The 16,774-nt window shown below is 50.4% G+C and overlaps 1 protein-coding gene across 3 annotated transcripts in view; it reads right to left on the reverse strand.

Annotated features, from left to right (window-relative positions):
• CD8B (CD8 subunit beta) overlaps nt 1–12,762 on the reverse strand; it is a 47,329-nt gene extending 34,567 nt beyond the window's left edge. For 2 of the 3 annotated variants that reach the window (XM_032177124.2, XM_032177120.2), the window contains exons 1-3: nt 12,657–12,723; nt 8,543–8,902; nt 3,223–3,312 (exon numbers count right to left, since the gene is read on the reverse strand). In XM_032177124.2, the coding sequence (XP_032033015.1) occupies nt 3,223–3,312; nt 8,543–8,902; nt 12,657–12,699 (493 nt within the window). In that variant the 5' untranslated portion in view covers nt 12,700–12,723. Of the gene's footprint in view, nt 1–3,222; nt 3,313–8,542; nt 8,903–12,656 lie in introns of all 3 variants that reach the window. The other variant, XM_032177119.2, reaches the window with a different exon arrangement.
• Between the last annotated feature and the right edge of the window lie 4,012 nt (nt 12,763–16,774).

Here is a 16,774-nt window from a genome sequence, read left to right on the forward strand (position 1 = left end):
TTGTATTTTTAGTAGAGACAGGGTTTCATCATGGTCTCGATCTCCTGCCCTCGTGATCCACCTGCCTTGGCCTCCCAAAGTGCTGGGATTACAAGCGTGAGCCATCGTGCCCGGCCTAAGTTTTCACCATGTTGATCAGGCTGGTCTCGAACTCCTGACCTCAGGTGATCCGCCAGCTTTGGCCTCCCAAAGTGCTGGGACTATAGGCGTGAGCCACCACGCCCGGCTCAACTAAGTTTTTAAAAACTGTAATGGAGGTGGGTGCAAGTCACAGGGATGTACAGGGCCGCAGGGCTCCTTCCTGAGGAGAGGTTAGGGTTAAGACCACTGTGGAGGCCAGCGATGTAGTTACAGGTCTCCTCTGAAGCACCGTCTCCCATCCAAAATGTGACTCTCCGGGAAAAGCTGCTGCTGCAAATAATGTGCTTGGGTAAGGGGCCATTTGCCAGAGCCACACCAACGACACCCCCGGCCCAGCCTTCCTCATCTTACTGGGGCCTCAGGGTCTCCCGAGCTCTGGATCCGCACTCTGCTCCAGAGTCTGTGGTTTAGAAATGGTCCCCCAGCACCTAAGGGTGTTGTCTTAGGAAGAGCCCTAAGCCTCAGGGGCAGCCCCTTCTCAGTGACCCCATGGGTTTCATTCATGATAACAGGCTTTGAGGTCTGTGTGGATGCCCCACAAGCTCTGAGTGCCTGGTGTATAATAGCATCTCATTTAATCCTGCATCCCCATTTTACAGACAAGGAAACTGAGGTTCATAGAGGCTGAATCACCTATTCAGTGTCTCATAGTACAGGCAGTAGTAGACAGAGATTCAAACCTAGGCCTGACTGACTTGCCACTAGGCTACACTGACCCAGGGCCACTCTCCTCAGTGTAACCTCCACCTACTTTCCTCACACCCATCCCCAGCCTCACTCCACTTGGTCACCTTCATACACATCTGGGTTATTCTTAATAACCTATTAATGTTTGGTTTGCATTTTGCCCTGGGATTTTACTGAGGGTTAGTACAAGAAATGATGCAAGAGGGCAGGCGTAGTGGCTCATGCCTGTAATCCCAGCACTTGGGGAGGCCAAGGCAGGTGGATCACCTGAAGCCAGGAGTTCAAGACCAGCTTGGCCAACATGGTGAAACCCTGCCTCTACTAAAAATACAAAAATTAGCCAAGTGTGGTGGTGGGCACCTGTAGTCCCAGCTACTCTGGAGGCTGAGGCAGGAGAATCACTTGAACCTGGGAGGTGGAGGTTGCAATGAGCTGAGATCACACCACTGCACTCCAGCCTGGGCAACAGAGTGAGACTCTATTTCAAAAAAAAAAAAGAAAGAAAGAAAGAAAAGAAAAGAAATTATGCAAGAAATCTGAAGACCTTTGTTTTTGCCATCATTTATAAAGTATGACTGAGTTCACCGTCATTCAGCTGTCCTTACATGAAGATGAATGGGGCAGATGGCTCCTATAATTTAGCGCTAGGATGAAGGTTTCTTCTTTTGGTGGCAGGTTGTTTCTTTCTATCACTGGGGTTGGGATGCCATACAACTTGGGGTCTTCCCTTTGTTTAAACTGATGTTGCTGTGTTCTCCACAGCCGTAGCACACAACCAGTTCTTGCACCCTCATCTTAGTGGCTCTATTGTGTTTGCATTTTATATCCTTTTTATTGTAGTCTGCCTGAAATCTTTTAGGTGAAGGGGTCAGGGCATGGAACTTTATAAAATAAGGTCACTCTTAAGCTCCTTAATACTTTACTTTTCTGTACATTGGTTCTGATTTTCTTTTTACTGTGACCTCACGTGACGGCAGCTTCCCACCCCAGTCTCCCAGATCCTATTCAGTGCCCTCCTCGATAATTTCTGGTACTTAAAATATTTAAGACAAAGCAAACTGAGCAGTGCGAGGCAGTGCTCCTAGGGCTGCTTGTGGTTTGTTCTTTGGGTAGCAGCAGATGGCACTTTCTGTTTGTCACCAGTGACTTTTGCTGGGCTGAGGTCAGTATTTTTCCAGAAACACGTTTGGGCTGATGGGTTTAAGGAAAGCGTGTGCATGGGCATGTGTGTCTGTGTGTGTGTGTGTGTATGTGCGCACACTCCAGCTGAGGTGTCTGGTGTAGCATACAGAAGCAAATGTGTTCATTTGTAAACAAACATGTATTCATGAACTAGCACATACTGTGTATTAGGTCCTCTGTTAGGTATTAAAACTGGAAACTTTTTTGAGACAGGGTCTGGCTCTATCACCCAGGCTGGAGTGCAGTGGCAGGATCTCAGCTCACTTCAATCTCCACCTCCCAGGCTCAAGGCATCCACCTCAGCCTCCTGAGTAGCTGGGACTACAGGCATGTGCCACCACGCCCAGCTAATTTTTTAATATTTTTGTAGAGACAGAGTTTCACCATGTTGCCCAGGCTGGTCTCTAACTCCTGAGCTCAAGGCGATCCGCCCATCTTGGCCTCCCAAAGTGCTGGGATTACAGATATGAGCCACCACGTCTGGCCAAAACTGGAAAAGTTTAAAGTGCTGGTCCTTTGAGTGGATTTTTTGTTTGTTAACAGCTTTATTGAGTTATAATTTATGTATAAAGTCCCCTTGTTTAAAATGTACAATGTCATGGTTTTTAGTGTATTCATGGAGTTGTGCAACCATTATCATAATGTAATTTTAGAACATTTAAATTCCCTTAAAAAGAAACTTTATACCCATTAGGAATCACTCCCCATTTCTTTCCCAAGCCCCCAGCCTTAGGCAGCCACAAATCTACATTCTGTCTCTGCAGAGGATCATATGCTGGATATTCCATAATCATGGAATCATATATAGGATTTTTGTGACTGGCTCCTTTCATTTTATTCTTTATTATGGCCAAACAATATTCCACGATAATAAATGAACCACATTTTGTTAATCAACTCATTAGTTGGTGGATGTTTGGGTAGTTTCTACTTTTGGCTGGTATGAATAATGAAGCTGTGGACATTTGTGTGCAGGTGTGTGGGTGGAGAGCTCCTCCATTAAGCTTTGTCCAGTAACAATTTATGAGTCTGTCTCCTACGAGACTGTGAGTTGCTGTCACACTCAGCATCCTTTCTGACCCTAGCTTGGGCCAGGAAGATAGGCTCTAGAGTTAACACTTGGAAAGTGCCTGGGGAAGGAAGGAGGGGAGGGAGAGAGGGCAAGGGGATGTCTGCCTTGTTTCTGAGGGTGCAGAGGGATAGGGAACTCACCCTTCTGGGTCTCCGGCCTGGGTAACCGGCACACTCTCTTCTTGGGAGTGGACTTCTTGGTGGGCTGGGCAGTGGTGGGAAGGAAATCAACTACAGAAAGAAAGCAAGACACATATCTTAGCCAGGTGAGCACCAGGTGGACTCAAAGACAAAACTTTGTCTTATGGCCGGGCACGGTGGCTCATGCCTGGAATCCCAACACTTCCGGAGGCCAAGGCAGGAGATCATTTGAGCCCGGGAGGTTGAGACCACCTTGGGCAACATGGTGAAACCCCCTCTCTACAAAAAATAAAAAGTTTAGCCAGGCATGGTGGCACATGCCTATAGTCCCAGCTACCCAGGAGGCTGAGGTGAGAGGATCACCTGAGCTTGGGAAGTCAAGGCTGAAGTGAGCTGTGATCACGCAACTGCACTCCGGCCTGGGCGACAGAGCAAGACTCTGTCTCAAGAACAAATAAATGAACAAATGAACAAAATTTGTCTTACATCCAAGTACTAAAGTCCTTATGACTGTTCCCCAGGCTGCTACAGGGCTTGAAGGTCACAGAGCAATAGAATGTTTGATCTGCTTTCTCAATTCTCAGATGTTGGGAAAGGGGTTGGGGCCTAGGGATGGGGTTCAGCTTGGTGTCCTGGAGAGAGGAAGGCTCTGGAGCCACACGGACCTGAACAGAGCCTACACCCCTGATTTATTTATTTTTATTTATTTTTTTTTTTGAGACGAAGTCTCGCTCTGTAGCCCAGGCTGGAGGGCAGTGGCACGATCTCAGCTCACTGCAACCTTCACCTCCCAGGTTCAAGCAATCCTCCTGCCTCAGCCTCCAGAGTAGCTGGGATTACAGGCACATACCACTGCATTCGTCGTGCCACTGCATTCGTCTAATTTTTGTATTTTTAGTAGAGACGGGGTTTCACCATGTTGGCCAGGCTGGTCTTGAACTCCTGATCTCAGGTAATCCACCCACCTCGGCCTCCAGAAGTGCTAGTATTACAGGCGTGAGCCACCGCGCCCGGCCGACCTACACCCCTGATTAACCACTGTGTGACTTGGGACAAGTCATAGCATTTTTCTGTGCCTTGATTTCCTTATCTGCTGAAATAATGATAACTGCCACCTCCTTCTTGGGATTATTGAGAATTAAAGGGACAGTGTGTCCAAAAAAAGTTTCAGTAGATGTGGCTCCACCTGGCTGAAGACCTTGAGCCCCAGGGCTGGATCGCCCAGCCTTTGGCACAACCAGCCCCTCCGGCCAATTCGGCAATCCCTAAGCACATGGAGGAAGCTCATGGGAGGAGGGGGTGCCCTTTTCTGCATGTACAGTACCACACAGATGTCATATTTGGGGATTTGTTTGCCTTCTCAGATGGCCCTAAAATATATATATAATATCAGAGCTAAGGGAACTTCAGTCTCAAACTTTAATTTCAAAGGTGAACGCCAGAGACTAGGGGAGCTGGCCCCTGCAGCCCCAAGTGGTGAGTGCTGTGTTGGGACCCCAAGCCCCTGTCCTGACTCCTGGATGGGTCACCCCTCTCCTTCATTCTAACCCAGTGACCCCTGCTGAAGTGTTAGGAGAGGCCAGTGGGCCGGCACCTAGAGCAAAGGAAGACAGCTGTGGCTCTGATGCCTACTGGAGATGAAGGGGGCACTGCCGGCCACAGAGTCCGACCCTTGCCTTTGTGGGTTAAGGAAACAGGTCTCTCTGCACTGATTTTCTCCAAAATGGTAGGAGAGGGAGTAAGGAGACACCATGAACCTAAACTCTAGAGTCAGGGGAAAAAAAAGAAAAGAAATATTAAGGCCGGGCTTGGTGACTCACACCTGTAATCCCAGCACTTTGGGAGGCCGAGGCAGGCGGGTCACCTGAGGTCAGGAGTCCAAGACCAGCCTGGCCAACATGGCGAAACCCCGTCTCTACTAAAAATACAAAAATTAGCCAGGCATGGTGGCATGTGCGTATAATCCCAGCTACTCAGGAGGCTGAGGCAGCGGAGTCGTTTGAACCCGCGAGGCAGAAGTTGCAGTCAGCTGAGATCATGCCACTGCACTCCAGCTTGGGTGACAGTGACTCCGTCTCAAAACAAAAAAAGGTGTTGGGGGGTTGGAAGGGGGGACAGGCAGGGAAAGCCCACAGATCAGTCATTTTTGGGCTGGCATCTTCTATATAAAAGTAGACATTTTAGCCCCTCACCTCTCTGAGCCTCCTCTGGAAAGTGGAGAGAACACGATCTATTTGTCTGCTTCAAGACATTGATGGGAGGCCGGGCGCGGTGGCTCACGCTTGTAATCCCAGCACTTTGGGAGGCCGAGGCGGGCGGATCACGAGGTCAGGAGATCGAGACCACGGTGAAACCCCGTCTCTACTAAAAATACAAAAAAAAATTAGCTGGGCGTGGTGGCGGGCGCCTGTAGTCCCAGCTACTCAGAGAGGCTGAGGCAGGAGAATGGCGTGAACCCGGGAGGCGGAGCTTGCAGTGAGCCGAGATTGCGCCACTGCACTCCAGCCTGGACGACAGAGCGAGACTCCGTCTCAAAAAAAAAAAAAAAGACATTGATGGGAAGAAGCACCTAGGATGAATGTGCACTAAGCTCCAACCATGTGCGGGGAGCAGTGCTGAGGCTTTCAGCATAAAAACTGAACACAACAAGTTTTGGGGCAGGCACTGTTGCCCCCATTTTATCCAGGAGGAAGCCTAGGCTCATAGAGCTGAAATAATGTGCCCAAAGTTAGACAGCCACTGGCTGCAGAGCCAGTATCTGCACCAAAAGACCTTGATTCTAGAAGCTGTGCTTCTCGTTCTGCCACACTACCTCATGTGCAAAGGTTTTCTGACAAAAAGTTGAACACTTTAGGTCCACCCAAGGCCCTGGGTCATCAGAGTGCCGAGGGCAACTATTGTAAGAGGAAACTGTCATGAGCAGGGTCTTGGAGAGCATGCAAGGAGCCTGGCCCTCTGCTGGGAGTGTTGCCTCCTTCAGTCCTCATGGCCCTAGAGGTAGTTCTGTTTGACTTATTTTCTACTCAAGGAAGCAGGGACGTCTCTCAGATGGTCAGTGGTGAGCCCAGAGGGGAGCCAACTCTTGGGGCCCTCACTGCCTTGGCTGGGCACCACAGCCTGGGTCTAGTGGGAGACTCAGGTTGGGGGACTGTTCTGTTTTAAATTCTTCTTGCCTAAAGCCAGGTCCCCCTGGACTCCTCCTGAGCCCCCAGTTTAATCTCTCCCTCTCTGTCCTTAAAAGGTATAAAACTTTGAGCCCATGATATACTTAAGGGCCTGAAAAAGGCCCGAAAAAGGCCCTGTCTTTCCCCAAACACTTTCTCAACCATCCCAGCTTTGTCCTCTGAAAGGCCTTTCTTGGGTGAGAAGGTGGGTTTTGGTTCGGAAGAAGGTCTGGTTGCAAGCCCTGGGGAGAAGCAGGTTTGGCTGCAAGCCAGCACTGGAGAGAGGCGTTGACATTCCTGCGGTGCCGGGAGGGGTTTGGTGTTTGGAAACAGAAGTCAGGAGTGAGTGTGGTTGGGGTGGAGGCAGTGGGAAGCTCTGGAAACTAGCTGTGTTTATTCCACCCTCCACCTTCTCAGACTCTGAAATCTCATGAGTGGAAAGGTGTGGGGCTTACAGAGACAAAAACAATAAGCCAAAGCCAAACCCCAAACTCCCAAAGCCCATTTTTCAATACGAAAATCAGTGGACCCCCACGTGAAGGGATGCCTCAGCTTCTTGCCTGCAATATTCCCTCCCAGGCTAGCAAGAGGTGGCGGGGCATCACTTTGGTTTGTGTCTTCCTAATCGTGCTGCGGTCCCCAGCTGCCCCTGTACTTCCTCACGCTGAGTGGTCTACTTTCTGGGTCCCCTTGTGGCTTTCAGTGCCCTCAGGTGAGCAGGAAGCAGGGCAGTGGGAGCCCTGGAAGGGGTTGGCTCCAGCCTTGGGCCAAGCTGGAGGTGGGGCTAGAGCCAGAACCAGGCTGTGAGAGTTACCACCCATAGCTAAATGCCTTCTGTCCAATATGCCACAGGTGCTGCTGAGCATGTGAAATGTGGCCAGTCTGAATCGAGGTGAGCCGTACGTTTTAGGTAAAATGCTCATCGAACATTTACTATGAAAAATGAATGTAAAATATTTCAGCAATACTTTTTATATTGATTATATGTTGAGATGAAAATATAGTTAATAAATTGAGTTAAATATAACATTATTTAAATTAATTTTACTTGCTTCTTTTTGCTTTTTTAAACATGACTTTAAAAATTTAGAATTTCATCTGTGGCTTGAAATGTGCGTCTGCTGGACTTGCTGACTTAAGTCAGAGGTCTGCAGCTTCTCTGGGATTAAGTGGGTCATGGAGGCCATCAGCAGCCCCATGACACAGAAGAGAACACTGAGGCCCAGGGGAGAAAGCACGGCAAGTTTGCAAGCAGAGCTGGGCCTGGCTCAGTCTCCTTATTACCTTCGACTCAGGTATGAATTTGAGCCGTAGGCCCTCACAGAGAACATAAGGGCACCTGTCCCTCTACTGCCCCTAGAAATGCCCTCACTGGGTATGTCAGGGCAGTGAGGGCCTCCTTTCCCTGTGTGCACACTCTGTGGGGATTTCTAACACCACTATAAGGCCAAGGGACTCAGCCCAATCCAGCCGTAGCTTCGAATGTCCCTGATGTGGCCTGAAGGACAGCACTGCTCTGACACCATAAGAAGAATAATGCCTGGCCAGGCACGGTGGCTCATGCCTGTAATCCTAGCGCTTTGGGAGGCTAAGGTGGGTGGATCACTTGAGGTCAGGAGTTTGAGACCCGCCTGGCCGACATGGTGAAATCTTGTCTCCACTAAAAATCCAAAAAATTAGCCAGGCGTGGTGGCTCATGCCTGTAATCCCAGCTACTCAGGAAGCTGAGGCAGGAGAATCACTTGAACCCGGGAAGCAGAGGCCACAATGAGCCAAGATCGCACAACTGCACCCCAGCCTGGGCAATAGACTGAGGCTCTGTCTCAAAAAATAATAATAATAAATAAAAAAGAGAAGCCCAATGCTCGTCTCTGACTCTGACCCGTCTCTTCCAGTTTCACCTTATTCCCATCTAAAGTGGTTAGGTAATAGAACTACCTTCCAGGGTGGTTGGCAGCATTAAGTGAGCTAACTCTGTAAACACTTGGAGGGGCTTGGCCTGGGTAAGTCTCCACATGTACTTTCTGTTACTATTAGCAGCAGTGCCATTAGTCACGGCTGCAGAGTGGGGCACACTGAAGCCTGGTGGTCCCAGTGCCTAGCAAGTGCCTGGCACACAATCGGTGCGCATTGATAGCATTGAGCCTGCTTCTTACCCACACTCAGCTGAGTTCCCTTCCCGAAGGTCAGCTCGGGGCTCCCGATGATCATGCAGAAGTAGATGCCACTGTCTTCCGGCTTCACGCTCGTGAAATTGAGAATGAACCGGCTTCCATCCCGAAATACAGCTATCTTCTCCTGTTCCACCTCTTCACCGTGGATAGTCCCTTTTGCAGAATCCCAGAGGGCCAGGAACTCGTGGTGACTGTCACTGCTCGGGGCCTGGCGCTGTCTCAGCCAGTAGATGCGCATGTTACTGAGGGAGATCTTAACCTCGCAGGACAGCACCACCACCTTGTTGGTTTGTACCTTTATGTACGCAGGGGTCTGCTGGAGGACTGAGTTGCCACGGAGAACTAGGAAAAGCCAAGAACAGCGACATCACACATTTTCCTAGCCACTGTTGTGGGACCTCGCAGTCACACTGAGTCAAGTGTCAAAGGAAAAGCCATGGAAGAACCTGCCCAGTTACTGGGTCCAGGGACTGTGTTGAGCACAGCTGTTGGCTCCTGGACTCAGAGCTCACATACCCCACCTCCCGGGAGATCACCTGGAAGGCAGGTGTTTGCTAAGTTCAGCTTTACAAAGGTACAGGGGAGAGAGCTGCCATTTGTTTATCGTGTACTTATATGCCTGGCCCTTGCATAGAGGAACTCAGTCAAGCCTCAAACTGGCTTTGGAATTTTTTAAAAGACATGGGGTCTTGTTATGTTGCCCAGGTTGGAGTGGAGTGGCTACTCACAGGCACTAACATAGTACACTTCAGCCTTGACCTCCTGGGCTCAATCTATCCTCCCACCTCAGCCTCCCAAGTAGCTGAGACTATAGGCATGTACTACCACACAAGGATGGATTCAGGATTTTTAATCCTCATTAGACAGATGGGGAAACTGAGGCATGAGGTTACTTGTTCAAAGTCCCCCTTACAGTATGTAAGTGGCCTAGGAGTCAAACTCAAGGATTTGAAGTCTGAAGCCAAAGCTGGTTGCCTTTCACCTCCCCTGGCTGCCACTGGTTGTACAGCCCTTTGGTAGGCTCCAAACTGCCGAAGGAGACTCAGGACAGGCTAGGAGAGGAGCCCAGAATCACAGCAGAGCATGTGGCTGGTCTGTCCATTGCTGGACAGTGAGGACAGACAGCACAAAGAGCTTGCTATCCCCTGGTGGGTACGATTACAGCCCATGACCCCGGAGCCCAGCAACTGATGGGTCACTGGATCCCTATTCCCCAGTGAAAGGACAGACACCACAGAAGCAGGGCTGGGAGTTCACCTTAGACTCTGATGAGAAGCACCTGGCAAGCAGGGGCTTATTCATGAGGAGCTAGAGCAGGACTCACAGACCCGGCCCTGAACCCAGACTCTGGCTGTGCCAACTATGAGACCTCAGGCCAGTCACAGAGCCTCTGTCTTCTTATGAAAGGAGGGCAGCTTGGTGCTGTTGTCCTGCCTGCCTCTGAGGGTTGGAAAGAAATGAAATGCTGTCCAAAAAAGCACACTGCAAACTGTATGGCCATGTACACAGGTAAATACTGTCCCTGTGTCTCATATCACAGGGTTGTTACTGGAAGTAAATTAAATCTCAAGGAGAAGGATCAGAACAGGTTCCATTCACACCAAGGCTGCACAGCTTCCAACAAACACAATCTGACCTGGGAGCCCTTTATTTTGGCTGTGGAGCAAAGGGAGACATTGCAGGCCAGGGCAGAGACGCAGGAGTTGGGAGGCACAGAGAGGACACAGACCTGGGTAGGCAGAGGGGGACAGAGGGCATGTGTGTGTGCCCAAGAGGAGCCGGCTTACTGAGCACCTCATGTTTAAAATCCTGCCTGCACTCGTGGCTCAGGCTCCGTGGCCCCATAATGGCCTTCTCCAACACTGATGAAATGAACTTCAACTTTTTGACTTCGCTCCTGGACCACTCTTAGCTTTCGCTTGCATCAAGAATGAAATGATGGGGCCGGGTGTGGTGGCTCATGTTTGTAATCCCAGCACTTTGGGAGATCGAGGCAGGAGGATCACTTGGGCTCAGGATATCGAGACCAGCCTGGGCAACATAGCCAGACCCTGTCTCTACTAAGAATACAAAAATTATCCCAGCATGGTGGCACATGCCTCTAATCCCAGCTACTCGGGAGGCTGAGGCAGGAGAATTGCTTGAACCTGGGAGGCAGAGGTTGCAGTGAGCCAAGATCCCACCACTGCACTCCAGCCTGGGCAACAGAGCAAGACTCCATCTTGGAAAAAAAAATTATTAAAAAATAAAAATACTTGGCCGGGTGCGGTGGCTCACGCCTGTAATCCCAGCACTTTGGGAGGCCGAGGCGGGCGGCTCACGAGGTCAGGAGATCAAGACCATCCTGGCTAACACGGTGAAACTCCGTCTCTACTAAAAATACAAAAAAAAAAAAAAAATTAGCCGGGCGAGATGGCGGGCGCCTGTAGTCCCAGCTATGCAGGAGAATGGCGTGAACCCCGGGGGGACAGAGCCTGCAGTGAGCCGAGATCACGCCATTGCACTCCAGCCTGGGTGAAAGAGCGAGACTCCGTCTCAAAAAAAAATAAAAATAAAAATAAAAAAAATAAAAAATAAAAATAAAAACAAGAAGGAAATGATGCCTGGGGCACAAGTGGCTGCTGGGCTTCCTCTTGTCTCCCCAAACACCACACTGCCATTCCAGCAGAGCAGAGGTTTTTCCTTGCTTCGGGTCACTTACTTCTTGGGGGAGTTAATAAGAATCAATAATGCCAGTTTATTGAGCTGTCCCTGGCATGGCACATACATTGTCTCATTTGATCCTCACCAAATCCTGTGGGGGAGATACTGTTTTACACCCACTTTACCCATGGGGAAAGAGAGGCTCAGGAAGATTAAAGACGTGCTCAAGGTCACACAGTGATCCAGATTAAAACCCAGCTTGTGGGACCCCAGAACCTGACTTTGAATCACTGAATTGAAGAAACCTGCAATCCTCTCCCCGATGGTGGTTCTGTGCTCATGAGCACACAGTGGGGCTGCAAGTACACAGGTGCCCAAAGCCCTTCAGGGAAAACCCAGAAGCGACTCCTCTAAGAGCAAGGCCTGGGCTGTGAGTGTGCATTTCCTCTCCTGGCTGAGACATACCCCGGCTGTTCCCGGGGCCCACTTGCTTTTTGTCCCCTAGGAACTGAATACTCGGGGCTGTGGCCAAGTCCCTGCTGTGTGCTGGACACAGAGTCAGGCCTCACTGCATGTTCCCCTGGGTAACCCAGGGATTCCATTCTCAGAGGGACCTTGATGTTTCTAGATCCATCAGTAACGACTTTAGTGCTCTGAACGGCCTGGGCTCTTTCTATTTATGATGTTGCACTCACTGGGCCAGAGCCCAGGGCAGACAGGCCTTGTCACCCCCTGGCAGGATTTCCAGCTTTGGGCTTTTTGGGCACGAGAGCAAATCGACCAGTTTGGGCGTTTTTCCGGGTGTGCGGAGGCTTCTTCCAAAGGGCAGTCTGGCTGGGCTTATTCAGAAGGACAATCTAGATGCCCCATCCAACTCCAACAACCCAACCTCCAGGCTGCTTCCTAGGGAGCCACGCTACCCATGACACCCGACACCGGGGACATCAGGGAGAACGGGAGCCAGAGGGATCACCCTGCCCTAGCCCTCCGAGAACTGGGAACGCCAGTTTGTCTGATTGTACTACAAACACTTCCGCGGAAGTAATAAAGATGTGTCCACAGGACCCTTGGCCTGGCCAACCTTCATCGGAGCACACCCTGCAGGGACCCTGGGCAGGGACCTGTTTCCTTCCCCTCGTGACCTCCGGCGACCCTCTCTTTCCTTCCCTCACTCGCTCCTCTTTTCACTGCCTCCCCCTCTCCTGCGTCCAGGCTTTTGCGGGGAGGTGGCCTCAGTCCGGGGGCTCTCCGGTCCCCCGGAGTAATGCGATCTGGGGGTATTTTATTTCCACCCTTAGGGACCGTGCCTGCCAAGCTGCCTCCCGGGCGCCCCGCCGCTGCGGCCTCGACGCTGCACCCTGCCAGGACCAGGGCCAGGACAGCCACTTCTCACCTCCCCGCTCAGGCCCCGGGAGCGCAGACCCTTGGGCAGCCCGCGCGCCGCCCGCCTTACCTGCCAGCTGCGCGGCCAGGAGGAGCCACAGCCGCGGCCGCATCGTGGCGCGCCCGGGACACCTGGCCCCGGGGGCTCGGCGGAGACAATCGCCTCTGGGGTGGGTGAGGAGCCGGCCGGGCGGGGAGCCCGGGTCGGGGAGCTGGGGGGGGGGCAGTGGGGAGGGCGGGACCGGGCGCGGTGGGGGCGGGAGTCTGGTGTTGGGGACCGCGAGGTCCCCGCCCTCATCCTCCTCGCATTGCAAAGGTCTGGGCTGCGTTTCCAGAGCCCACCAGGACCCTCCGCTTTCCAGAAAGAAGGTGACACCGCAGGCCTCCCCCAGGCAGCTGCATGTGTGTCATCGCCCCCTGCCCCGGGAGGTGCTCAGGAAACGGTTGTGACCCCGAGTGACAGTCGAGGCTCAGAGAGGTCAGGATGTGTAGTGCATGGTGGAGCTGGCCACTAACTCGGGCCGCTTCTTGTCTGTTTGAGTAGTAATTGAGGGGCTCCTGGGTGCCCCGGGCTGGGCTGGGCCTGGAGTCAGCAAGCCCCAAGCCTTGCCCTCCCTTGCCAGGGAGGAAGGAAAGGTAACGGGCTGTGACACTGAGGGAGGTGAGCTGGGAACTGGAGGTACAGAGAAGGCCCCGAACCTGTTTGTAGGTTGTGGGGGTGCAGCAAGACCTAGATCTTAAGAATTTCGAAGGACTGTGACGATCACCGGCTGCGCCCTGCCGGCGAGTGCCCTGGGGCCGGCTCTACTTGTTGCACGATCCAGCCCTGGTGGGGAGATTTGTGAGGGGAGACCTGGCTCAGGCTGTGTCTTCCTGTTCAAACGGGGATTAGCAGAGAGGGGATTGGGGAGGTCCAGGGAGAACTGGGCATGCAGCCTGCAGGGGAGAGGGACCCCCTGGAGGGCTGCAGGAGAGGCCCCTTGTAAATGTCAACAAAGACCCAGCCAGGCAGGCCCATGGGTTACCCTAAGAGCTTAGAGTTTATCGGAGAGGAAATGGCGTGTCCCCTGAGATCTAAAGCAGGCAGCGGGGCCAGGACACTGTCACATTTGGTCTCCACATCCAGTATTCTTTCCATCCCACTCTTGCCCCAGCCCCTCTGCCCATTGCTGGTGACAGCATTGCTCATCGCTGAGTTGGGTGCAGAGAGTTCAAAGGCACTGGGGGAAAAGAAGTCACTCAGCCCAGCCAGAGGCCAGAGTCTCCCTGGATACTGCCTTTGCTCCCAGGCGCCACTGTTGAGGTCTGGATGGACACAGACCTGGGGAAACCACACACTAGTGTGAGCTTTTTAAAAAAATTGATGTGAATTTCATATAACACAAAATTAACCCTTCAAAAGCATAGAATCCAGTGGTATTTAGTACATTCACAATGTTGTACAAGCACTACATCTATCTAGTTCTGAAATATTTTTATTTCCCCAAAAGAAATCCCTACACCCATTAAGCAGTCACTCCCTATTGCCACCTCTCTCCAGATCCCGGCAACAACTAATCTTCATTCTGTTCTTGGATTTACCTGTTCTAGATATTTCATGTAATGGACCCATACAATGTGTGGTCCTTAGCGAATGGCTTCTTTGACTCAGCACAATGTTTTTCAGGTTCATCCCTATTGTAGCACCATTTCTTCTTATTGTTGAGTAATATTTTGTGTATGTACCTGTATATACCACATTTTCTTTATCTGTTCATCTAATGATGGACATTTGAGTGGGCTACTATATCTACTTTTTGACTTTTGTGAGTAATGCTACTGTGAACATTCTTGTACAAATATATGTTTGGGTGCCTGTTTTCAATTCTTTCAGGTATGTACTCAGGCAGTGCAATTGCTGGGTCATACAATAATTCTATGTTTAACTTTTTGAGGGACTACCCAACTGTTTTCCATAGCAGCTGTGACCATTTACATTTCTGCCAACAATGAAAGGGTTCCAATTTCCCCACATCATCACCAACACTTGTTATTTTCTGTTTTTGTTTTGTTCCATCCTAGTGGGTGTGAAGTGATCTCTCATTGTGGGTTGGATTTGTACTTCCTGAATGAGAAATGATGTTAAGCATCTATTCATGTGCTTGTTGGCCATTTGTATTTCTTCTTTGTATGTGTATTCAAAGTATTTGTTGTTTAGAAAACACAAGCTACCTCTTTCTATCCACTCTCTCATGGGTGCCACAGCATTGCAAAAGGAACAACTTTCTCAGTAAATGATTAAAATCAATCACTGCTTTGTCAGGTATTGTCTAAAATCATAGACAGGGAACTCCGGGATGCATTAGTTATGGAAACTCTTGCGTTTGTGATAAATTAACCTCTAAATATTAGTGGTTTAACTCAATACAAATCCCCTGCATTGTTCTGTGACATTCAAGTGCAGTTGTGTCAGGGAGTAAGGAGTCTTTGCTCCACTCGGTCCTGCAGGGGACCAGGGTCTTTTCCCCATCTTCAACTCATGGCTCCAGGGATCACTGTGCAAAGGGAAAAGAGAATGACTGCCTTCACCAGGGCGGTGTAGGGGGTGCTGGGGCTGGGTACCAGGCCTGGAAGCATCAACATCACTCTGTCTACTTTCCACTGGCCAGACCTCAGTCACATGGACTCAATCATACTGTGAGGGGCTGGAAAATGGAGTGTACTTGAGTGCCCAGGAGGAAAGGGGAAATGGAATCAGTAAATACATAACCAGCATGGACCGCACTGGTATAGCAGAAAGAGCACCGGTCAGCATCGCTTCTCTACTACTTACGCAGTCTCAGGCCTCTGTTTCTACATGGATAAATGAGGAAAATAATACCAACCATGCCATCTCACTGGGTTATCTTCAGGGCTAAATAAAATCCGGGATCTGCTTGCCCATTGAACTTGGAGGAGGTAACTCAGCAGGTCTCAGATGAAGCTATCACCTTCTTGTGGGAGTGGCTTGGAAAAACATTGAGGGCATGGAGGTGGTCATATCGATTGAGGTGGGCTGTGGGCGTTTAGTGGGTGGGGTCAGGGAAGCCAGGTGCACAGAAGGACCTTTCCTTTGATGTTCATGTGTGCCATTGGACATTCATTCAGGTGAATAACCTGTTTGTAATTAACTGTCTGCACCTGGAACAAAACTCAGTTTTGCCTGTCAACATAAAGTACCTTTCCCTCTCAGGTTTTGCCTTCTCTGAATGTAGCAGTTTTTAGCCCACCATTCACTTGTGCCTTTGCTCTTCCATTTTCCTGGTCTTGGCTACAGATCAACTCATGCTCTGACTTCTCTTCGGTTGATGTTTGCTCAGTACAGGTTGGTATAAGTATTTGGGGACCTCACTATATTGTCTCCTGCAGTTGTGCCTGAGTGTTGGCTGGTTAAAATACTCGTCCATTTATTATAAAGCAATCTCCTCTTTTATATAGTTCAGGATTTTTGTTGACTTGTTTTGAAATTACGTGGGTAGGTAGAGCCTATTATCTGTGAAATTCATTTCAGGACAGTAAAAGTATCATTACAAAGAGTCATTCTGGTGAAGGAGGGCTGGTCTGATGGGTTGAGAACTGCTAGATTGGGTCATCGCAGTGTGACCCACTGCCACTGTGGTGCCTGGCCAGAACTCAGTCACATGGACTCAACCAAACTGTAAGGGGGCTGAAAAATGGAGTTTAGTTGGGTGCCCAAGAGAAAAGGGAAATGGAATCAGAGAATACATAACCTGCCTGGACCGCACTGGTATAGCAGAAAGAGTGCCCGTTAGCATCGCTTCTCTGCTACTTACCCACTCTCAGGCCTCAGTTCCTATATTCATAAATGAGGGGTGCTCTTTAAATAGCTGTGGAAGGATGAACAGGTAAAAGGACTAGTGTAAAAATTAAGATAGTACAGCCAGGCACCGTGGCTCAGGCCTGTAATCCTAACACTTTGGGAGGCGGAGGTAGGTGGATCACCTCAGGTCAGGAGTTCAAGACCAGCCTGGCCAATATGGCAAAACCCCATCTCTACTACAAATACAAAAATTAGCCGGGTGTGGTAGGGCACCTGTAATCCAGCTATTCAGGAGGCTGAGGCAGGAGAATCGCTTGAACCCAGGGGGCAGAGGTTGCAGTGAGCCAAGATCGTGCCATTGCACTCCAGCCTGGGCGACAGAGCAAGAC

Source organism: Hylobates moloch, unplaced genomic scaffold, assembly GCF_009828535.3.
Source record: "Hylobates moloch isolate HMO894 unplaced genomic scaffold, HMol_V3 SCAFFOLD_15, whole genome shotgun sequence".
NCBI lineage: Eukaryota > Metazoa > Chordata > Mammalia > Primates > Hylobatidae > Hylobates > Hylobates moloch.